The 24,512-nt window shown below is 35.9% G+C and overlaps 1 protein-coding gene across 5 annotated transcripts in view; it reads left to right on the forward strand.

Moving 5' to 3' along the window:
• The window catches only part of dally (division abnormally delayed protein), a 442,796-nt gene that overhangs the window by 196,965 nt on the left and 221,319 nt on the right, over nucleotides 1–24,512 (forward strand). The window contains exon 1 of one of the 5 annotated variants that reach the window (XM_074115964.1): nucleotides 2,947–3,139. The exons of the other annotated variants lie outside the window; for them this stretch is intronic. Within the exon in view, the coding sequence (XP_073972065.1) occupies nucleotides 3,106–3,139 (34 nt within the window). The 5' untranslated portion in view covers nucleotides 2,947–3,105. Of the gene's footprint in view, nucleotides 1–2,946; nucleotides 3,140–24,512 lie in introns of those variants that run through there. 5 annotated transcript variants of the gene reach the window in all.

Genomic DNA, 24,512 nt, shown 5'->3' on the forward strand with positions numbered 1-24,512 from the left:
CAATATAAATGAGCATTCATTTCAATTTTTGGAGCTTTAGTTAAGATACAGTATCCCCCTTAATTCGGGGCAGAGAGGGAGGTAAATTCTTGCCCGTCATATCTTTTCGATTACAACCGGACGATGAGGTGTTCCTAAGTACCAGGTCTTGTCAGCTGGCTGAAACCGGAAAAGTGTCACAAAGCACTCGTATCAATTACTTTCCCCGTATTTTCTATATCCATTTTCCTCTCTCTCTCTCCCTAAGTTCCTGTATTTTCCCAACATTGCGTGCCAGAGTGTGGGGAAAAAAATGAATCATGGTTTCATGGACATTTCTACTAGATCTGATAGTTTCTTTCTTGAGCTCTCTCCGGCCAGGTGGTCTTCTTTTTGCTAGTTACTGAATATCCGACAGTGGCCAAGTATTTACTGTTCCGTCATCATTCTGTTACACCATTCATTTTCACAGTTCTTATCATGTAGATCAGGGGATTGGCTAGCAACCTTTTCTGGATGGCGGGCTATTTAAAAAAATAAAATAAATAAAACATATTTTAAGCGGGCCGCAAGGTCAGATGTTTTGTAATCTAATATGGAGCTTAAATAAGTTTTTTTTTTATAGTTCAAATATACCTAAATATTATTTAAAACAATTAAAAAGAAAAAAAAATTAATAACAATTTGATTTATATGCTAGAATAACATCGGAGAACAAAAAAGTAATAATTCTTAAAATAAGAAATTAATTTAATTTATGCAACAGCAATCCTCTTCCTTGAACAGATCTGGTGCGCTCCGTTGGGCTCTACATAGACAAGCGACTCACGTGCAACCCACACACTAGACTTAAAAGACAAAGCAATGACTAAACATGCGAAACTGCCTTTACAGGCCTGTTGGACGACGCTCCAAATTACCCATTGAACTCAAACGCTAATATACAGTATTCTCAAACGAATATGCAGTACTATTCTCAAACCTATGGTGGACTTACGGACTAGAGCTGTGGGGTTTAGCCAAACCTACAAACATACGGACTGTACAGGACATTTCAGTCAAAACTCCTCCGACAGATAGCTGACGCTCCTTTCTACGGTGACTAACCTCACTCTTCACAACGACCTCAACATTCCCTTCATAGACCAACTCGCCAAGACTAAATACCAAAAATCGATTAGCTCAAATAATTACCTCTCGACTAGCTCTAATCCTCTTGTACAGTCTCTCGCTTCTTCTGACATCCCTAATACTCCTCGCCGACTGAATCGCCAGTGGCCCCGCGACTTCCCTGTAAGCTATCTCTTCTCTCTCCCACTCATATTCTCCTCTCTCCTATAGAGAGTGCTACCACTGGGTAGTTTCTCTATTCCTGCTCTCCTCCCGCACCAGTTCATCTCATTCACCTCCTCACATTCTCCTCTTTCCTATAAAGAGTGCTACCGCTGGGTAGCTTCTCTCCTCCCACACCAGTTCATCTCATTCACTTCCTCACATTCTCCTCTCTCCTATAGAGAGTGCTACCACTGGAAATATCAAAAATTCCATACTGCTCTCTCTACTTGCTCTAATCCTCTTGTACAGTCTCTCGTCTCCTCTGACATCCCTAACAATCCTACTAGCCGACTAAACGCCAGTACTATACGGCTCTCTCTTCTTGCTCTAATCCTTTTGTACAGTCTCTCGCCTCCTCTGACATCCCTAACAATCCTCGCAGTCTGAAGGCCTAAACATCATCCATCTCCTACCGCTGGGTAGCTTCTCTCCTCCTGCTCTCCTCCCGCACCAGTTCATCTTATTCACCTCCTCACATTCTCCTCTCTCCTATAGAGAGTGCTACCAACTGGGTAGCTTCTCTCCTCCTGCTCTCCTCCTGCACCAGTTCATCATATTCAGTCTTCATATTTACTTACTGGATACAGTATACAGATTCTAAGTAACAAAATAAATTTAAAAAAAAAAAAATATTAATTTATTAAAATGAAAATAACATTAAAATTTTCATCTGTCAATCTCGTTCTATATTTTGATTTTTATGAAATTCATTTTTTTAATAATAATATAATAAACAATAATAATAAAAAAAAGCCTTCCTAATTGTTACTTTACCGTAAAAAAAAGGTTATATTGCTAGGTGGGCCGCACAAAAACTTGCAACGGGGACCCTCGCGGTGCTGACCCCTGATTTACATAATATACTGTCTCAATTTAACCCTGAAAACTGAAATAGACAGATTTAGAGATGGAGTGATTGTTTCAAGAACGGATAGCAAAATCATAAGGGAAGTGTTTGCATTTCTTGCTCGAAAAATTCGAATAGGGCACTTCTGAGGGAATGTGGATGTAGTTAGATTTTCCGCTGAAGTGCAATTTTAGCGTAATCAATTTATTTATTAATAACAGGATTTCTATTTGTTATGGAAATTCCAAATTTCAAGTACATTAGGTGACCAGTAGTGCCAATAATTAGATTTTTTTTTTATAGTTTTTCACATTTTTTCCGAAAATGGTTCCTTTAAAATAAACTTGTATAAATTTGTAATTAAATTATTTTAATTTAGTTTTAAGAAAAAATTTAATTACGTAAGAAAAAGTCTTGTGAGTGTTCACGGCAGACATTTTTAATTAATTGAGTTTTTGCAAAATTTGAAATATTATAATTTGTTCATGTAAATTATTAAAGAATATTTCAACAGAGCAATATTGTAAACATAACCTACACTCCAATAGTTTAAATAATCGAAGACTTAAACCAGTTCTATGAACAGTTGTGTTTTGGTGATAATTTGGTTAATTGTGTTTAGGTTAGTTGTGTTTCCATTAGTTGTATACTTTTATAATATATAATAATTCAATTATTAAAGTTAAGTTGGTCATACTGCTTTCTGTATGCTTAAGTCACCAGCTGATCTGGCCACCAGTTACCGGCGGACATCTTTTACTAGTAAATTCTCTCACGCTATAAACGAGTTTTTTTAAGTGATATAAGTGCGTTGTAAAGTGAAATTCTATTTTATAAATTGTGTTTAACTTATACTTAGTGCGTGATATACGGTTTTAGTGCAAATAGTGTTGTGAATTATTTTAAATTGTGTCAAGTGCTATTTGGACTGGTGATCTACCGAGATGCTAATGAACTTTTCTATACTTCTTAAACAAGGTAAGACTTTATTAAACATTAATTATTAGTAAATTTCAATTACAATTTTTGTGATTCCTCTAATACAGTTAATCATTCATCATTTAAATTTTGATGTTACAAAATGCAATCGCTTGCTTGTTTGGTTGGCTATGTTCAGTGATAAACTTTTAAATGATTTCATTTCTATCTTTTAAAAAATTACTTTGATTTTGTAAAGTTTTAACGCAATCATTATTACAATCTTTTCTTTGAGTATAATTTCTCATTTAGTATTCTTTGTCTTACAAAATTGTTTAAATTGAAATTTGCAAAAATCTCTTGCTTGGGTTTCTCATAATTGCCGACAGGAGCGCTACATATCTTTTTATTCTATTTGCGTCAATCAAGTTTTTTTTACTTTATTTTACAGCATTTTAATGTAGTCCAACTGTTCTAATTAAATCAGACAATGAGTCTAACAAATGCTTTATTTAAAACTTAATTATTTGTTTGAAAACTAGACGAAAAAAATAACGCATGACTTTTTTTCGTCTGCACGGTAGTTCATCTTTTATATTACCTAACAGGGTTAAACCTATATAATTAAAACTTATGTTTACTGTTAACCTAGCACCTGTAAAAGTAAAGGTTTATATAATGGGAATTTTTAGTTCATTTTCTATGTACAACAGTAAAGTTTATATTTTGATTCAATATTATTATTCAAATGTCTTTAATTTAGTCCAGTCCAGTGATTAAATTTATTTTCATTTAAAGATGTTGGTTTCACGATGCCAGATGATATTTTTGAGTTTATCTATCGCAGCATTTTTTGTTTTGTTTTGTTTCTAAATTCATTTTGATGAATCCTGAGTTTTATAAAAAGAGGTTTATAGAAATTAAGTCTGAGTGTGTTTATAAATTACCATAAAAACAAAAATTCATAGGAAAATAAAGATTGAAATTTTGATTTGGTACCATCAGAAGATTCGGTTGTAACTTATCGATTAAAATTCCTATTCTTTTTAAAAAGGTTATGCGATTCTTTTTAATCTTTGTACTCATGGTGATCCAAAATTTGGTATTATTTGAAACATTTTGATTCTATTCTATTTTGGGTATCTTTAACAGAGAGAAAAGTGTGAAAAAGCTTCCCTGATAAGTACCATTTCAGTATAATGTACGGTTTTGTTCTTATACAACAAAAGAATGAGTTAATTTTTTGCGCTTTGAAATTCTCGGCTGGAAGTACCATTTTATTGAGTAAATGTTCCACATAATCTGGATGTAATATGGCTGCTGCGTTTTCCTTAAGCTTCGTTTAGATAGATGATGCAATAGCTTTTATTAGAATACATTTTTGGGTATAAGAATTCGGATAGGCTGTATTCCCTCTAAACTGTTTTTAGGCTTTTACGAAAGTAGATTAAATAAATAAGTACTGAACAACAAATAAATAGTTGTTTGTAAAAGCGGCGTTTATACTTAAAAGTATGAGGTGCAAGAACGTTCTTTGGACAGGGGTCGGCAACCCGCGGCTCTTTTATCCAAATTTTGTGGCCCTTCAGCCTGCCCAAAATATATTGTATATTTTAATTTTATTCAAACAAATGGAAATTTCATTTATTAAAGTAAAGATAATTTTTCAAAAAGAATTTTAAATGTGATAGGTTTGAAATTAAATAGAATTATATTAAAATACAGTACGTAATATATAGGACTGCCGCCATTTTCATTCAAACACAGGTTTAGTTATTATTTATTTGTTTATTTACTTTGCAATATGTGAAAATAAATGTATAAAACATTTAAATGTTATTGAATATCATAAAATAATAATTTGTGAAAATACAAATGATCTACAGAGGTTTTTACACTATCATTCTTACGGCTCTTGGTAAGATTTATTAAGATTTTTAAGGAAAAATGGCTCTCTACTTGAAATATGTAGGTGGCCGACGCCTTTTCTAGGATACCCCGTTCATACCAAACGGAAAACGAATTACTGTTCTTGCTCTTTTGCTTCATGCTTTCTCTTCTTTCCCAAATTATTCTCTGTATTAGTTATTGTGAAGGTAAATACAACATTTCATTTTCACTGATAACAATTTAATATTTGTATTTAATTAAAATTTACTTGAAATATAATATATACAATACATGCATGCCATTGGTTACCCACGTGTAATTATACTTCTATAGTGTGTAGCAACCCGGAAGGAAACTATAAATTTCAAGAAAGTAACAGCGTGAAAGGTTGTAAACCTTAACATTGTGTTATAATCCCTTCCTTGCCCATTCTGTATGTACATAATATAAGTATATCACAACAACCTTTCTGTACTAGTAGGTGTCTAGGATACCATTTGTGATGATAGTACACCTGAATAACAGGAACCTTATATCCGGTATATTTCACACTGTTTATAGTTAGAATTGAAATAATTTAAAGCTGTTCATTGGCTTGCTGTTATTGTTGTAAGAGCTGTAAGTGCTTTGGTTAACTATCCAAAATTGAATTCTTATCTTTACTCATTGTTCATTAAAGAATCCATGTCTTTTTAAGTTTGAAGACGTAATTTTTTTTTTTTATGTTTTCATTCTTTTGATAGACAGACAGTGCCTTAAATAACTCTGTCGAATGGTATACTCTGTTGAGATCTAGAGACATTTAAGGTGGTGGACACCTGTAACCGGGCTCGGTTTCCAGAAAAGGCCTCTCCTGTTTTCCTAACAGTTCTTATATTTTTTTGCTGTAGAATTATAACAGTTTCCAGATAAAAAAGTATTTTCGATAAAAGTTAAATATGTCCCGGTGAGAATGAGAGTGGCGTAAGTCCATTTTTTCTTAGACTGCATACTACTTAACATCATTCAATCACGCATAAATAGTTATACTAAATCGAATAAACTAAATTAATAATTAAATAATAGTTTAATTACCAATCTTATTTTTAAGTGATTACTGTTTGGACTGCAATAATAATTCTCAATTCAACTGTGGCACTACGGCCCGTGTAGGACCTTGGCCTCCGCCAGTACCTGACCCCAAGCCCCTCTATCCAAAGCCTTCCTTCTCCCACTGTCTTACATTCAGCTCCCGGAGATCCTCTTCCACATCACATATCCAACGCAGCCTAGGTCTCCCTCTCGGTCTACTGCCTCCAGGATGACCTTCCAGCCCTTTCACTCTCCATCCTCTGCACATGTCCCACCCAACGCAACCTTCCCTGCTTGACGACAGACACTAAATCCTCTTCCCCGTTCAACTCTCTTAGTAACTCCACGTTTTTTCAGCACCTCCAGACTCCATCTTAGCACAATGGTCCATAGACCGCCCATAATACCTTTCTTTCCCAGCGGTTCAATTTCGATTCGTCTATATACCTCAACGTCCACGATTCCTAGCCGTACGTTACAACGGGTCTAAGGACTGACTTGTAGATCGTCAATTTGGAACTGTCTTAAAAGGGATCTATTGTACAATGCCCTCCTTAGCGCTCCCAGACACCTATTTCCGGCCACTATTCTACTTTCTATATCTCGGCTTACCACATTTTTGCCTAGTGAGAACAGCTCCTAGATATTTAAATTCACTAACGCCCTCAAACCGGTGCTGATCCGGTGATCAATTCTCTGAAACATCTTGCTCGCCGGGTTGTGACCATGTACCGTTAATCTGCAGGACCATGACCGGCCGCACCTTCAGCCAATTCCAAGGTTTTTCCCTAAGCGCAGTCTTTGACCTCGCTATTGTATAAGGGTTGATCGTCAAAAACTGCATGAAAAAGCGTAACGTTGAAAAACACCCAACTATGACAATTTTTTTCTCTTTTTCTATAAAAGATAAAATTCCCAAATTTTCTTTATAATGTAGGGCAAATTCTCCTTTGTAACTGTAATTTTTTTGCAACAACCCAAAAAATAATAATAATTGAAATAGGTAAATATGGGTTGTGTCAACTATTTCCTATCACATTTTTTGATAATTGTTTATGAGACTTTTTTTCCATTTTGTGTTCAGTGAAGTCAGTGTAAATGTCGATTGCAATTACGAGTAATACTGATTTCGCTACTACAATGCAGTAGGCGTAAGAACCTAACTGTAAGCATGCAGTATAACCCAATGACAATGGGGTACTCGATGTAGCCCAGTTAGGTAGTGGTACACCTGTGTTCCCCTCTCTCCACCCTGTAATTCTACAGCATATCTAGGAGTGAATGCGTTCTCTGTTGGTTGGCAATTGGCAGCAATGCTGCTCTTGTCATTACCATGTTACCAAATTCTTTTTATAATTCACTTTTCATTTTATTTTTATAAATAAACCTAATTTACATTTTTAAAATTATAATTTGAATGCTGCACTCATTTTGGTTTGTTTTATGCATTGTCATTGTCATTTAGTCTGTTTTTTGTTTTTAATGTGCTAACCTTATGATTTATTTATCTATTTTTTTTATAAAATTGTTTACGATAGAGGTAGCGTGGTGCCCAGATCCGGAAGGGGAGAAATTGCCCAATGGTAAGAATGGTTTCTCTCCCCTCCCTCACAAGATGGACTTCCGGTTTCATTCTATTACTTTAACACCGGAACTGTTACTAGAATGGGAAAAGATAATGTGAATTCCCTACGGCAGGGTGATTCACTTGAGCCCGCTTTTATTCTCACTATTTGTAAGTGATCTGGTTTTTTTTTTTTTTTTTTTTGAAGAGCATGGCAGTTTGGGTATCAGTCTGATTGGAGATCTTGATCTGGTGGCTCTTCTCTATGCGGACGATTTAGTTCTTGTAGATGACAGTTGGATGGGCATGAATAATAAATTACAATTATTATCCGATTACTGTAATTCTAATTCTTTAGTTGTTAATATTGCCAAAACTAACATCGTCCCGTTCAGGAGAGGCGGTAGACTGAGGACTAATAGAACATTCTATTTTAATAATTCTAAAATCAGTACTGTAAAAAGCGTGAATTACTTAGGCGTCAGGTTCTCATCTTCAGGTGAATTCTCCTTGGCCGCTGAGGAATTTGTAAGGAAAGCAAAACTAGCCTCGTTTAAAGTTAAAGAAATTCTTGTATCCACTAAATCTTCGCTTTGTTCCCCCACTATACGCGGTCCCATATGTTTACTTGTGTTTGATTTCGCCGCTCCACTATGTTTCCAGCCTAAATGTGAGCTTTACAGAGCGATGGCCAGTTCAGTCTTATTATATTCTTCAGAGATATGGGCTCCTTTATACACTGATAAAATAGAATCCGTTCCGTTGCAATATTTTAAATCAATTTTCAATTGGCCTCTTCATACTCCTAACTATATCGTGCGCCTGGAAACAGGATGTTTTCATGTCGAGGTGGAGGTTCTTAAAAGAATGATTAGCTGGTGGGCGAAGATAATGAATATGAGTACTGAACGACTCCCTAGAATATGTTTGGTAAAGTTAAAGTATTTGGATAATCTCTTTAATAATGACATAAGATTCAACTGGTTTTCGCAATTAAAAAATAAACTATTTACAATGGGTGATAACTATGTTCTTAATATTTCAGACCCTAATTTAGTCCATCGCGAAATTTCAAACATAGTTGAAAAATTAGAAACCACAAGGTATCCATAGATATAAATTCTGTTATGAATTCAAATTACAGTCCATCCTACAGGAAAATAAGCAATTTAGGATTTAGAGAGCCTTATCTAAAATTAATTAGCCAGTTAAGAGTCGCCAAATTCAATTTCTGCAGAAAGGAATAGCACTATATATTTGATGGTGAACAACGATGCAATCTTTGTGACAATCGCTCGCCAGATGATATTCGCCATTTCTTGCTCTCTTGTGCCCCACTCGCCAATATCAGAAATAGATTTCTTAGTAGCTACATAGACTGTAATGTAAGTTTGAATGAAAATGGTTCTAATTTACTGAAAATGGATAATGTTTTGAGAAAAAAGGGACATTGCTGAGGATCTACTGTTTGAAGATCCATCTTAAACCTTTGCTCTGTTCGCCTAGCATCTTCTCCAACATTACTCTTTCATTTTAGTCATTTTATTTACTCAGTTTTAATTATTCTAATTTAGTAAATCTTATTTATTTATTTGACCTTAATAAAGATCCAACTCCTCCATTCCTTTCTCCATCTATTCTGCCACCCGATCAAGCCTCTCAACTGGAGCCTTTACCATTTCCAATGATTATTTCTTTGCCATAGAATTCAATACCTTTTGCAAGAACCATCAGTTTAAATGTTGGAAAGTGCCCTCTTTGCTAATTAGGTAATATTACAAATCGATTTTGAGTGTGACGGAGATAGGGGAAACGGTGACGCCCTAAATGGGAAAATACTTTGATGTTGAAGCTTGTACGTAGAGGTGTCTAGTTAATTAGTGTTCTTCATTTCCAGAGGAAGTTACACTCTTTTCTGTGGACCCGTTTCATTCAGTTGGCTCGCATTCAGGATACGGTCCATTTAGTCTCCTCATCTTCGCAGATTTATTAAATTTTTTTTTAGTTTGTTTTTAATGATAAAGTTTTATTTCTAGGTGCTCAAAAATTAAATTCCAACTAATTAAATGTATATATATAAAAAAGAAGCTGTATAATTGCACAGTTATGAAACGAGCTACATAATTTTACCGCCCTTCCACTCAGTTACAAACTGATTTCGTTAATATGTTCTTTCTCTGTCTCTTTTTTTTTTTTTTTTAAATATCCAATTAAATGTGATTAAATTTAATCGATACTCTTAACGATCATATTATTGACCTTATTTATCGAAATTGATTTTTTGTTGTTGTTTTTATACAATCATTTAAAATTACTTTATGCAAACCTTGTTCCTATTAATATTTTTTTTCCAGGGTATTTTTTGGTTATAAAAGGAGATAAATTTCTGTTTTAATTAATAATTTTGTAACTAAATAGCAAATCGTTTTATATTTTATTAGATTTAGTTGATTTATCTTAAATCATGGGTCTATAAAATTGGTTGTGGTTACTCAGGTGATTTCTTCTTACTAATCTTGTAATTGTTGTTCATTATTTTTGGTGACTGATTCATAGTTTCAATAGGATGAAATAATAATTGCCATTTAAGTCGTGATACATTTATTTTGCCGAGCTTTCGACCCTAGGGACTAGGGTCATCTTCAGGGGTGTGGAACATATATACAGATTGTTAACAGATGATTCTATTAAAATGAATATGTATAATGTAACGAAATTTCCAAAAAATTATTTACCTAGTTTACAAAGTAATATTTTTACAACATTAGAGGGTTGGTGTGTCTTCTGTCTTATCTGTTCATGGACTGAGTGTGATCCGGTCTGTGCGTGATATGTGTATGGTTGTGTGGGAGTCAGTGTTGCCAATTGTCAAGTATTTTGTAGTAAGTTTGGCGTATATGTTGTTTAAATTGTTCGTGTCTGTTTTGAAGTTTAAACTGTTTTCTGTCTTAGATATGTATATACGTATCAGCACGAATATACGATATGTATATACGATATACATATACATACACGTATATACGATATGTATATATCGTTTCTAGCACTTAACTTTTTTATGTGTTGGTTTCTGATTTAACACACTGCGTGTGTTGATTTCTCTTAAATTTGCTTGTTTTATTTTACTCACTAACATTTTAAATATTTCATTCTTACATTTATTTATATATTTACTACTGAATTGATAAAAAATAAATTGAATAAGCTTTTAACTAAAACGACAATGTAAAGTTGGAATGAATGTGTTTGCCCCCCAGTTGAAATGAAAACTCAGAATGTTGTTTGTTGACTGCAATCGATGTTAGTTTTACCGATGCAATAAAATGTATCGACTGGCTAGAGGTGATTAAACTCCAGTGCCATGTTCAGTACAGTAAATGTTTTGATCGAGTGAAGTAAAAACTGAAAGCGGATTGGTATAAAATAAAAAATATACCATTCGATTAAGTAATAGTTGAATTTTTTTTTTTAAATCATTTATTTAGTTACAATCAACGCATTGTGTTATAAGCAACAATGATAACAATAAATAGCATTCACACATAACCGAGTGGAGAAGTTACCCAGCGGTAACGCTCCAAAAACATTATAAATCTACTGACTCTCTTCATCAGAGAGGAGATCGCGAGGCCACTGTCCCTTAAGACGGTCTGGAAGTGTTGTCTGGAAATGTTCTGGAAGATAGATGTTGTACAAGTGGATTGTGATGTGTTTGAATGTTAAGATGGAATTTTCTGTATCGTGTTTTCAGCCACTTGTGTTGCACGAAAGGAATGTTCAAGTCTGTGTGAATGGTTTGATTGGTGACGTAGAAAGGAGCGTCCAACTATAGAAGAATTTTAGACTGCAAGGCCCTGGATCCTTTGCAGATTTGAGCGTTTGGTTGAAACCCCACAGTTCGATTGGCCATAAGCCCAGACTGGCTTTAATATACTTACATAAATAAGTCTTTTGTTGTCCAAAGTGAGTTTTGATCTGTTGTCGAGTGGACTTTTCAGTTGTCGGAAGCGTCTGTTGAGTTCTTTTCTTTTTAGGATTCCATGTAAGTCTTCTATCAAGGTAAAGCCCAAGGAAACGGAATACGTTGACTACTGGTAAAGGAATAAAATTGTAAAAGACAGGAGGAAGAATGATTCGTCGAAGAGTGAAAGTAATGTTTTGAGATTTTGTTTCGTTCAGTTTGATAGCCCATTTTTCTAAGGAGGTGAGATGGGACTGAAGATTTCTATGAGCTATTAATGGATCTTTGTCAGTAGATAAGATGGCAGTATCGTCAGCATAGGTGAGAAGAGTAGTTTGAGGATGGTAGGTATGTCTGAGGAGTAGATAGTGTAACAGAATGGGGCCTAGTATGCTGCCTGGCGGAACTCCAGCGTCAGCATGGCTGAATAGTTCCTACCTTCACTCCTAAAATGTCTGTCTGTCAAGTATGATTTCAATATGAGGAAATGGGTGGCTGTAAGGATGGTCTTGAGCTTCCAGAGAAGTCCAGTGTGCCACACCCGATCGAAAGCCTGCTTCACATCAAGGAACACCCCAGAACAACACTCCTTCTTCTCAAGGGAGAGTTGAAATTTAAAGCAAAAAAATATTCATGTCCGGTGTGAATTTTTCTCCTCAAGCGCTATCGATTTTCTCCTAAATTGGGTATTTTATTTTACATAATTAATTAGTTGTATAATATTATTAGGATATTGAGGCGGCCATTCGTTCTGCTCGAAATTTTTCTTGTTTTTTCTTAGTTAAACCTCTTTATCAGAAATTACTTTTAGGGAATGTTGCCTTGGTTTTTCAACATGAAAGCTATAAAGGTATGTCATGAGGGGTTTTCGACCTTTTTAGAAAATGGTTGAGGTATTTAGCTTGCAAAACAATTAAAGAATCGATATCTAAGTCGTCATTTATTCACCACTCTTATATTCAGCCAGTAATTACATAAATATCGTTGAATATATTAATTACTATCCTAGTTGCTGGCATAGCAAGACAAAAAAAATGCTTTAAATTGAGAGAGTAAAATACTAGGTAATAAAAACTTGTTCGTAGCTTTTTCTGAGAGTGAGCGGCCTAGGGCAGCCCTTAAATCTATATCCAATTCCCAAAGGCTGGAAAAAATAATAGCATGAGAAGTACAAAAAACAGAAGGGATTAAAAAACATTAGAACAGTCTACTAGGAGGTAAATAAATGGGCCTCCATGATAGTGTGATATCGCGTGTTAACTGACAATGTTACCACCTTAAACAACAAGTGATAAAAAATACTGCTCCGAATTTGTTTTAAAATATCTTCTAATCACGAACACTAAACAAGATAATACATTCGAGATAAAATGATTTAACTAATTTGAAGGTTTTTAGAAATGAATTTAATTGAACGACAGGATGTCGAATTTGTGTGCTCGGGCTGGTGTATATTGTACTCGTAGTATCTAGATAGTTCTCCACGATACCATCGTGGTAACACTGAAGAAGTTTGTTTGTTATGTAGTGAACTAAATACATCATCGAATGCATCATATCTTGTTGGTAGTTTGTTCTAGACTAGTTTAACTACTCCCAGTTTCCTCTTTTATTTTCCCCCATTTCGTCTATGGTTGCTTAGGGTATAGCCGATCTTTCTGGTGATCTCGAAGTGCCTCCATGAACTGCTTCATAAGAGACTCTCCGCATTTCGCACTGCTACGATGAGTTGTGAAGTGGCTTTTCCCCGGTCTACCGCCGCCAGTAATTTTTGGGCTTCTTACCTTTTCCAAGTTATCCGATTTCAATGGCCATCTTATATTTTCCAACTCTTTAAGTTTAAATCTTCCATCCATTCCCGTAATACTAGATCTCGCTCATCTGATCTCTGTATTCCCTCACACCGTACCTCATCCTTTGACAAGTCCTTCCTAATACGTGCTACCACTCTCTGGAACTCCTTGCCAACATCTGTCCGCCATGCTCCTACCCTTTCTACCTTTAAATCCCGTCTATTCAGTTATCTCTTTTCTATCCAGCTTCCTCCGAAATTTTAATTGTTTTAATGTATTTCCTTAATTTCTACTATTTTTTTTTTTTTTTTTTTGGCGCATCAACAGCTGAGGTCATTAGCGCCCGGAGCTTTTTCCAGTGCAATGCCGGCCTCCGGACAGTGTTCTCTCGTTACAGACAACACTGTCCATCACCGGACAGTGAGCTGTAAGAAGCTCCACTTTTTGTAAATACTTACGTAACTATATTTTCTGTTTAATCACAGGCCAAACTATTAAGGCCTCTAATTGTACCTGTGTTTATTCTTAGGGGACAATTGTCCCGGAATAATAAATTTATTTTCTGTTCTATTCTATTCTTAGACTGTGTAGAGGTCAAATTAAAATATTTTTAGAAATATTTCTATATCAGATGTTGAAGTATTAGAAATTTTAAATGGTTCCGATTGGCCTCCGTTGGCCCAATGTTGCAAAGCAATAAGTATTCTTGGTTCTAGTGTTAGTTAGATCCACTAATTGAAACAATAGTTTGTATTACCCACTCCGCCGACGGCCAGTTGTCTTTATATTTTTGCACCTATTAAAAGAAGTGTATTTTTTATTATTTATATTCTTATTTTTAATAAATAAAGACTATATAATACAAAAGATGTTTATGGTTAACAAATGTTTGATTGATTTTGGTTAGATTATTTGACTAATTTTGATCATTCGTAAAGATGAGTTTAAACACATACTCTAACCCAGGGATGGCGAACCTTTTTTGAGACGTGGGTCAAATTTTGTTCATTTTTTTTTTTTTTAGTACTAGCTCTTGGGTCACTAATGCCCATTTGCACAAGAGTTAAGTTTAAAAATTTTAAACTGAATATTTTCAAAACACCTCTTTAAATTCAGCTGGCTTAACGGGGTAAAACGGGACGAAACAAGTGCTATGGAAGTCTCTTTTTACAAACATAACTGAACAAAACCTTACAAAAGTGTGTTTTATCTGAAGAAAAATCTAAATATGGTTATTTGCTTTGGGTTGTCGATTTGTTTTAACAAACAAAATATGAGTAAAATTATACATTTTATTTGATATTTTGTTAAACACTTTTGCTTTAATTCAAATACTACAAAAGCATTTGTCGTCATTTGCGTTTTAGAACTGGTTGTAGATAGCATTTAAATTGCTTTTGTGTCAATGCGTGATTGTAAAAAATACAGATAGAATGAATATAAATTATCGCACACAATTAGAAAACCTAAATCAACCCACGTAAACGCTAACAAATGGTTGCCTAGCAATTGTGTGGGTCAGCAGTGAAAAAGCTTGCGCGGGTCCATAGGTTTGCCATCACTGCACTAACCACACCATGAGACGAAAACGCTCGCCATATTCTTCGCTACCTCTCGGAGCTTTTTAGTAAAATTTTACGTGAATGCTCAATCGGTTGGTGTTAAGTATTGTATTATAATAATTTAAGGCGCGACAATATCTGAGGGGGTCATTGGCGCCTTATCACCGGAAAGTGAGCTGCAGGAAGCTGCTAGGAGGCGGTAAATCTAAGGGCTAGCACACTTAGAATCCAGGGTGCGCTAACCACTGTCCTAATCCATACGCTGCCAGTTGTTAATTTATTTTCTTTTTTTGAACTTGTTCAATACTCTTAATTAGTTAAGAGAGTGAGATAATAATTAATTATAGAGAGAGTGAGATATATATATATATGTAGAGAGAGAGAGAGAGAGAGGTGTTGTCAGAGAAGAGATTTAATCAAAATACCGTGATCCCCGCCAAAAAAAAAAAAAAAGCGGGAGCAAAGCAGTTTTATTTCCGATTCTGTCAGACGGCTACAGTATCACAATTGAAAGGAGCAATCAATTAGAAAATAATTAAAAAAAGCTTCATAAAATAGACAAGAGTAGAATGGCGAAGAGACAAGAAAGAAATGTTCCCTTTGTGAAACATCAAGAACATTTGATCTGACAATTCTTAGCCGTTAATGTTTTATTCATTTCAATTTTAATTAACGCAAGCTACAAAGTGTGACGACAATACTCTTCACTATAAGAGAGTACCTATATAAAAGATCGTTTTAAGTGATGAGAATATTCTAGTGCTTAAAAAGAAACACAATCTAGAAAAGAGTTACTTGGACGGTAATTCGTAACGTTTCTTCTTACTGCTAAATTGTATTTTAATTTTTTTTTTTTTTTTTACTAAGTTGGCTTTAGAGCATTTTGTTACAATTGAACGAAGTTCTGTTTGTGGATATTGACTTCCGCAACGTGGTTTCATCGGCCACGCAGATACACAACTGAAATCCAAAAAAAGAGCTTTCCTAATCTAAAATTTGAACATCCTAAATAGAGGCCTGAAACAGCAATTGGGTAAAAGGTGATAACGATAAACGAAACTGCTCGTAAACTATGCCTATCCATAGAAATATTCTTTGTAGGCTATTTCGATCTTTGCAGCGTTTTCCCAAATATAAAATAGAATTCCACAAATGCACTTCGATTTACTATGACTTCCACTTGATTATGTTTACTGGGCAATTCCCTAAAAACATTTTCTGCATAACATTAGTGCACTGTGCTTTAACCAGTTAAGCGTGGAATTTAGTTTAAAAAAAACCACAGAGTGTGGATTTAAAATCACGGCAATGACGTGTACGAGGGTCGTTTGAAAAGTCCGTGCAAAAATAAAAACTACTTAATTTTTTGGGGTAAACCTTTTTTATTTTTCAACATAGTCTCCTTTTAGGCTTATACACTTCGTCCAACGCTGCTCTAGTTTGTTGATCCCTTCCGAATAATAGGATTTGTCCAAGTCTGAAAAATAGCCATTCGTTTCTGCAATCACCTCCTCGTTTGAATAAAATCTTTTTCCCGCCAGCCATTTCTTCATATATTGGGGAACAAATAGTAGTCCGAGGGAGCCAAGTCTGGAGAATAGGGGGGATGTGAAACGAGTTGGAACCCTATTTCCATTAATTTTGCGGACCACAACTGCTGAAGTGTGAGCTGGTGCGTTGTCGTGATGGAAAAGGACTTTTTGTGGGCCAATCGTGGGCGTGGCGTTTTTCTTGCGGCTCGGTTTTCAAACGGTCCAATAACGATGAATAATATGCACCTGTAATAGTTTTACCCTTTTCCAGATAGTCGATGAGGATTATTCCTTGCGAATCCCAAAAGACAGTCGCCATAATCTTTCCGGCCGAAGGAACGGTCTTCGCCTTTTTTGGCGCAGATTCCCCCTTGGTAAGCCATTGTTTAGATGGTTCTTTGGTCTCAGGAGTGTAGTGATGTATCCATGTTTCATCCACAGTGACGAAACGACGGTTAAAGTCCTGCGGGTTCTTCTGGAACAGCTGCAAACCGTCCTTGCAACACTTCACACGATTTCGTTTTTGGTCAAGCGTGAGCAATCGCGGCACCCATCTCGCGGATAGCTTTGTCATGTCCAAATGTTGATGCAAAATATTATGTACCCGTTCATTCGAGATGCCCACAGCACTAGCAATCTCACGCACCTTCACTCTTCTGTCATCCATCACCATATCATGGATTTTATCAATGATTTCTGGAGTAGTAACCTCAACAGGGCGTCCAGAACGTTCAGCGTCACTTGTGCCCATATGGCCACTCCGAAAATTTTGAAACCACTTATAAACTGTTCTAATCGAAGGTGCTGAGTCACCATAATGTTTATCAAGCTTCTCTTTAGTCTCCTGAGGCGTTTTGCCTTTCATAAAGTAGTGTTTAATCAACACACGAAATTCTTTTTCGTCCATTTTTTGAAAATCACTCGACTTCCTCGATTCAAACGAATGCCAAACACAAAGAAATAGACCGATCTGGCTGAAACTTGGTGTGTGTTCTTCCAAGAGATGCTACTAACTAAACATAACCTCGATACGCGCCAGTGGTGCTAACTCTCTGACTTTGCACGGACTTTTCAAACGACCCTCGTATATTGTCGAACGCAGGGCAAAACAACCAAAAGTTGTAAAACGACGTAATAGTCACTGCAAGCGACTTTTTCTGCAATTTCTGGGGCTTGAGATTACATAGCATTCTGTGCTCATTCAAACCGTCTTGAATCGCTTCACGTATGGATTGCTCTAGTTAACTAGAGACGCAAGAGCTTAGAATTCTGTGCAAAATGAAATCATGCTCGTACTGAGGTCTGAACCTCTGTCTAAGGTAAAAACGGGCATTGCACAAGGGTTGAGAGCTTCTATTTGTGTGAGGTAATTCCCAATCTCTAATGCGGAGACCAAACATCTACCAACCACTTATCATTTGGCTGGCTCCCTCCACCCCCCCCCCTAAAACCTTAGCAGTTCTATTGGTAAGATAAAGGAAACATCCCACCAAGTAATATTCTTATTGTATTTTTATTAAAATTTCGAGTTTTTATAGTTAATGGCAATTTTATATTTTTCACGAGTGTAGACGTCGAACAGAGATTTGGTTTGACCTTGTATATACGTCAAACGCGCCTAACTGGTTAATGATGGCCTAGCTAGGAAAACAGTCTACTAAATCCAATTTTCCTGTTTCATGATCAAGTTGGTTGCATTTTTCTTGGGCGTGATTATCCAGGGATATTGAGTTTCTTGTAGGTCAACTTATAATTAATTATAATAATTACTAAATAGATTTTTTATTGTTAATCATATTATTAATTATTTTTTATTACTAATTATATTATTACTTTGAAGGTGACTTTTCTTTTTTTTTTGTATTAGTGCTTATAATATCTGCGTGTTCTTGTATTTTTAATATTGCTATTATGTATTTTCTTCCATTATCAGATCACTTTTGTACTAATTTAGTTCTGCAACTTCTAGAAGAGGTTTTATTTCTTTCCTGCAACAGTCAACTTCCGGCAGACGGTTTATTACTAATGCTGTATGTAGTTTTATGTAATATGGTTTTATGTATCTTTTGTATTGTATTTTCTTTTCTTGTAATAAACTATTCTATTCTATATCCATGAATAGAAATCTCTAGTCCCAATTCTCTCAGATATCCATCCTGAATACAAGAAAAAGAGCAGTTTTCTTCGTCATCTCCTGGTATAACTGGTTTAGGGTATTTTATGACCACTCCTATCTCAAGAGAAGTTCTAAACAGAGGAGACCCGGCTTTTTAGTATTAACCATTCCCAGTTGTCCTTAATTTCTCTGAGGATCGCTGCATTTGCACTATAGGAGCTTCAAGGTGGAAAGGAGTGTCAGTTTAGAGCGTAGACATTCGCTAAACCCATTTTGTTAGTGGAAAAGCGAGCTTCTATTTCCGTTAAAACTGAATGAGTGTGTTAGTTTTAGTACAGGAAGTGAAAGAAATTTTGAACTATTTTGAAAACAAGGCTAGAATTGTTTTATATGTTAGATAAAAGAGAACGGTGTATGTGAAGCGGTAGGTGAGCTACAAAAAAGGTTTGCACTGTGAGATATAAAACTGTAAGTTTGTCAGTACTTACAATATGTGAGTGTGACTATTGTCAGTCCGTGGCTGTTGTTATCAACTTCTTCCTTCTCCTTTATCGTTTTCTTCTACTTCCTTCTCCGCTGCAACCTTCTGTAGAACAAGAAGAGAGTGAGAGAGAGAGAGGCAAGTGGCTCTCGGAGAAAGAGAATCAGCAACAAAAGTGTAGAAAAAAAAAGGAGCAGACTGCAATGGATGTGCAGTCACAATCGAAATGTTCCTCCAACAAGGTGAATAGAGGAGAAGCAGCTTGCTGCTACACTTTTTTCTATTCTCTCATGTCTTTCTTCACCCCCTCGTCTCTCGTGAGAAAACGAACAAAAAGAGAAACTACAACTTGGCATGCTAAAAGCGATGCACACGTCCTACCTACCGGATCGAATCTTAAACTGCCATTTCTTTTGGTATTTCTTTTCTTTTTCTTTTTAACAAATCTATCCTTTATTAAGTTTAAGTTTAATTGTTGTACATAATTAATATGAGCTACTTACAGCTTTTCTTTTTTTGTAGATTTTCACAAAAATCACGCGTTTTTAATTTTAATTTTGTGAAAATCAATCTCACAGTTGTTGATGTCTATTTTTTTATTTATTTAAATCTCTAGGAGAGCGTTTGCCATTTCTGTAACTTGTACTGTTTTTCGTCAAGAAAATCGTTTCGTTGCAGAAAATTGGCTGACGAATGCCACTTAGTAGACTTTTCATTATTTTGAGAACTCCTCCTACCGGAAGTACTTATATACTCGATAAATTGTTTTCATTTTCTTGAAAATGGTCCTTCCGTGGACTTCGTATAGTCATCTCATATAAACACACATACATTTATTCCTCTTTTTTCGATTGTAATTTTTTTTTTAATGAAAATTAGAGTCTTAGGGCAATTCTTACGGTACGTTCACAACGGAGCTGTGAGCATAGATGATAGCAGAGATGATAGGAGTGATGATGCAACAGCGCTTAAAGAAAAACATAATACATTCGAATGTGAGCGTGCACAACGAAGCTGCGACTAGTGACTCAAACGCGCTGCTATAAACGAGCATAGATGATAGAGATAAATACATCATTTTTCTGCTAGCTGTGAACTCCAGTATCGGAGCTTCAAAATGGACGTAGAAAAATTAATTAGTGCTGTCTTTACTCATTATTTTTTGTTATTATTTACTTTTAAACAATATTTTGTTTTTTAAATCGTGCTTACATTTATTTTCATGCGTATTTATTTGTTTTTTCTCAATAAAACCATTACTTACCTAAGAGTAATCACTAGTTTTTCTTCTATGGTTATAGGATTTCCATGACAATTTTTCCAAAGTTTTCTTAATTTTTACCTTATTTTTTCTAATATATAGTCGAATGTAGGTGGACCCATCCTCACGTATTAAAAAAAAAGCGATCCGGAGTTCCTTATATAAATAGTGAAATTCACCCAAAGTGCTTCGTTTTTTATTTATGGTATGATATTTTCTAAAGCGTTTTTTCTTTAAAATTTACCATTTCGTGGCTGCTGCACATAAAAACTCTTCTTCACTACTCGGACATGTTGCATGTATCACAGCTCCGTTGTGCACACTAATCAGCGATTATATTTTACTCTATCAGTTATCATCTCTGCTATCGTCTATACTCACAGTTCCGTTGTGAACGTACCCTTAGAGTCCTTACAAGAGTAAGATTACATTTCAAAGTAATGTTCGGTTAAAATCGTGTTAAAAATTAAATTAGACTCAAATTTTTATAATTTGAACAAATATTTAGTGGTAGGGCTTTGAGAAAAGATTTTTCATTATACGAGGGTCGTTTGAAAAGTCCGTGCAAAGTGAGAGAGATAGCACTACTGGCGCGTATCGAGGTTATGTTTAGTTAGTAGCATCTCTTGGAAGAACACACACCAAGTTTCAGCCAGATCGGTCTATTTCTTTGTGTTTGGCATTCGTTTGAATCGAGGAAGTCGAGTGATTTTCAAAAAATGGACGAAAAAGAATTTCGTGTGTTGATTAAACACTACTTTATGAAAGGCAAAACGCCTCAGGAGACTAAAGAGAAGCTTGATAAACATTATGGTGACTCTGCACCTTCGATTAGAACAGTTTATAAGTGGTTTCAAAATTTTCGGAGTGGCCATATGGGCACAAGTGACGCTGAACGTTCTGGACGCCCTGTTGAGGTTACTTCTCCAGAAATCATTGATAAAATCCATGATATGGTGATGGATGACAGAAGAGTGAAGGTGCGTGAGATTGCTAGTGCGGTGGGCATCTCATAATATTGAATGGGTACATAATATTTTTGCATCAACATTTGGACATGACAAAGCTATCCGCAAGATGGGTACCGCGATTGCTCACGCTTGAACAAAAACGAAATGGTGTGAAGTGTTGCAAGGACGGTTTGCAGCTGTTCCAGAAGAATCCGCAGGACTTTAACCGTCGTTTCGACACTGTGGATGAAACATGGATACATCACTACACTCCTGAGACCAAAGAACAATCTAAACAATGGGTTACCAAGGGGGGATCTGCGCCAAAAAAGGCGAAGGCCGTTCCTTCGGCCGGAAAGATTATGGCGACTGTCTTTTGGGATTCGCAAGGAATAATCCTCATCGACTATCTGGAAAAGGGTAAAACTATTTCAGGTGCATATTATTCATCGTTTCAAACGTTGGACCGTTTGAAAACCGAGCTGCAAGAAAAACGCCCACGATTGGCTCACATAAAAGTTCTTTTCCATCTCGACAACGCACCAGCTCACACCTCAGCAGTTGTGGTCGCAAAATTAATGGAAATAGGGTTCCAACTCGTTTCACATCCCCCCTATTCTCCAGACTTGGCTCCCTCGGACTACTTGGATCCCCAATATGGCTGGCGGGAAAAAGATTTTATTCAAACGAGGAGGTGATTGCAGAAACGAATGGCTATTTTTCAGACTTGGACAAATCCTATTATTCGGAAGGGATCAACAAACTAGAGCAGCGTTGGACGAAGTGTATAAGCCTAAAAGGAGACTATGTTGGAAAATAAAAAAGGTTTACCCCAAAAAATTAAGTAGTTTTTATTTTTGCACGGACTTTTCAAACGACCCTCGTATTTTATTGACTGCATTTTCATTTAGAATTGAATCTGAGGACTATATGAAGCCTTAATTCCATTCCAAAATGTCGGAAATGCACTGAAATAAGTTGTACAGATCCTTAGATACTTATCTTGAGATCTCTAAATATTTTTAAATATAGAATCGAAACCTCCCGTTGCCGATCAATATTCGTAGGAGAGCCTAATAATGGTGAGTCATCATTGTCACTAAGGATGAAAAAATAAATGCCAGTTTTCAGTCGTGATACATTTATTCTGCCGAGCTTTCGACCTAGGATCTGAGGTCATCTTCAGGGCTAGTTTAGAAAGTAATATTTTTACATTACAGAGTTGGTGTGTCTTCTGTCTTGTCTGTTCATGGACTGAGTGTCCATCCAGTCTATGAACAGACAAGACAGAAGACACACCAACTCTCTAATGATGTGAAACAGTATAGTGTAAATTAGCCCTGAAGATGACCTAGTCTTTAGGTCGAAAACTCGGCAGAATAAATGTATCACGACTGAAAACTGGCATTTATTTTTTCATCCTAATTGAAACTATGAATCAGTGACCAAAAAATAATGAACAGCAATTGTCACTAAGAACATCTTGTATCTGAATCTTAGAGCTGGTTTTATACTTCTAGTGCACTAGAACGTTGGCCCAACGAAACTGGCAAAGATTGTTATACTACTGTTTTTGTTTTTTTTAATACTGGCTTTGAAGTCACTTTAGCCAACCTTGGTGAACTTTTGACTGGCTATAACCATTCAAATTGTCTAGATTAGGAGATGCACTTTCGCTGAATTAAGGGCAGTAAATATTCCTAATTTGGAGAAACTTTACCAATTATTATGTAATCAACCAGTAACAAAGAAGTTGTGGTTTTTAATAGATTTGATTGTACATACCCAACACTATTTCTAAGAGGTTAAATAGTGTGGAGGTTATTTTTGGAAAAAGATGCGCCTCCTTGATATGCACAAAGAAATAAATAAAGATTCATTGCTTTGATAGAAATATCCTGTTGGATTCAACACGATTAGCGTCTTTTTATTTTGAAATGATGAACACCCGACAAAAGGATTAGACCAGGAATATAAATTGGTGATTATTTCTTCTTCCTTGCTTCACCTTCCCTTATTAAAGTGATAATATTAACATGTGTGTGTGTGTGTGTGTGTGTGTGTTTTAGTGGCGTATTAGTGTGATGTGATGAGCAGAAGAGTGTGGAGGACGGACGGAAAGGGAGGCTTGGCAGGTAGTAGCTTGAGGCGGAGGACCTCGTTCTTTGGTGTCCAGCGCGGTGATGGTATTACCGGCGCTCCAATAGAGCTAACAGTATTGTAAGTTAAGTGGGAGAAGCCGTGTGAAAGGCAAGCTGATGCAGGTCCCCTGCAAGCACCAGTCGAGACTTGTTCCTAAACCACATTCCAAACCATGACTAACCGCCCCAACAGTTCTAAATCGTATTCTCTGTCTCTAATGCGTTCATCTTTTTTGGTTTTCTGCAACATTACATCATCATATGCCATAATATCACCTTGTCCCGTGGTCCTATTTTTAGCACCATCTTCAATTGTTCATATATCTTTAAATAATATAGCTTATGCATGTAATAAGTTTTGCAACAATCGCTCATGATGTGACGTATGTAAAGTGAAAATATTAATTTTCAATTAATTGTCCATTTTCCCGACACTAGAACCTTGTCATTATATTTTCTAAACTTTCTGTACATCATTTTCATAAGCTTTTCATCTTGTTCGAAAAATTTACATTTTCTGCGTGGTTTAGCGTGTATCTGTGTTATTCGCTTAGTCAGTGATAACAAGATACGAAGTTCGACGAATTAAGACATAATAATGTTCGTATCCCTTGGTCTAACCATGTCAAGTTTTTTGCCTTAACTTTGGACAAAGAAAACTGACCTTGGTTACTCACGTTCAGAGCGAAGTGAACTCCGGTAAATTTAAAAAAAATTTTTTTCCATTTTCTTTTACGAGATTAGATTAGATTCCAGTAGAGCGGCCTTCAAAGCCTACGCCATCGCGACCAATGGATCTATCGTGGCTCCCACTACTCTAAAGCTCGTCCTTATCCTGGAAACTCTTATTTCTGGAAAGCGGCTCCTGGGTGTAGCTCACAGGCCTTGGTTTTTCTTCCCCAAGTAGTAACATCCTCATCCAAAATAGGCCCTTCGCACTGACAAAACACATGCAGTACTGTTTCCTCCTCCACCTGATAGAACCTACAAAGGCTATCATAAGATTACATTCGATGCACGTGTCTCTGAGCCTGCAGTGACCGATTAATAGGCCATCAATTATCCTGATATCCACACGGCCTTGACGAATTAAGTCTTCTGCAGTCAGACT

The sequence above is a fragment of the Rhodnius prolixus genome, unplaced genomic scaffold (genome assembly GCF_049639745.1).
Source record: "Rhodnius prolixus isolate KJV_2025 unplaced genomic scaffold, Rpr scaffold_13, whole genome shotgun sequence".
Lineage (NCBI taxonomy): Eukaryota > Metazoa > Arthropoda > Insecta > Hemiptera > Reduviidae > Rhodnius > Rhodnius prolixus.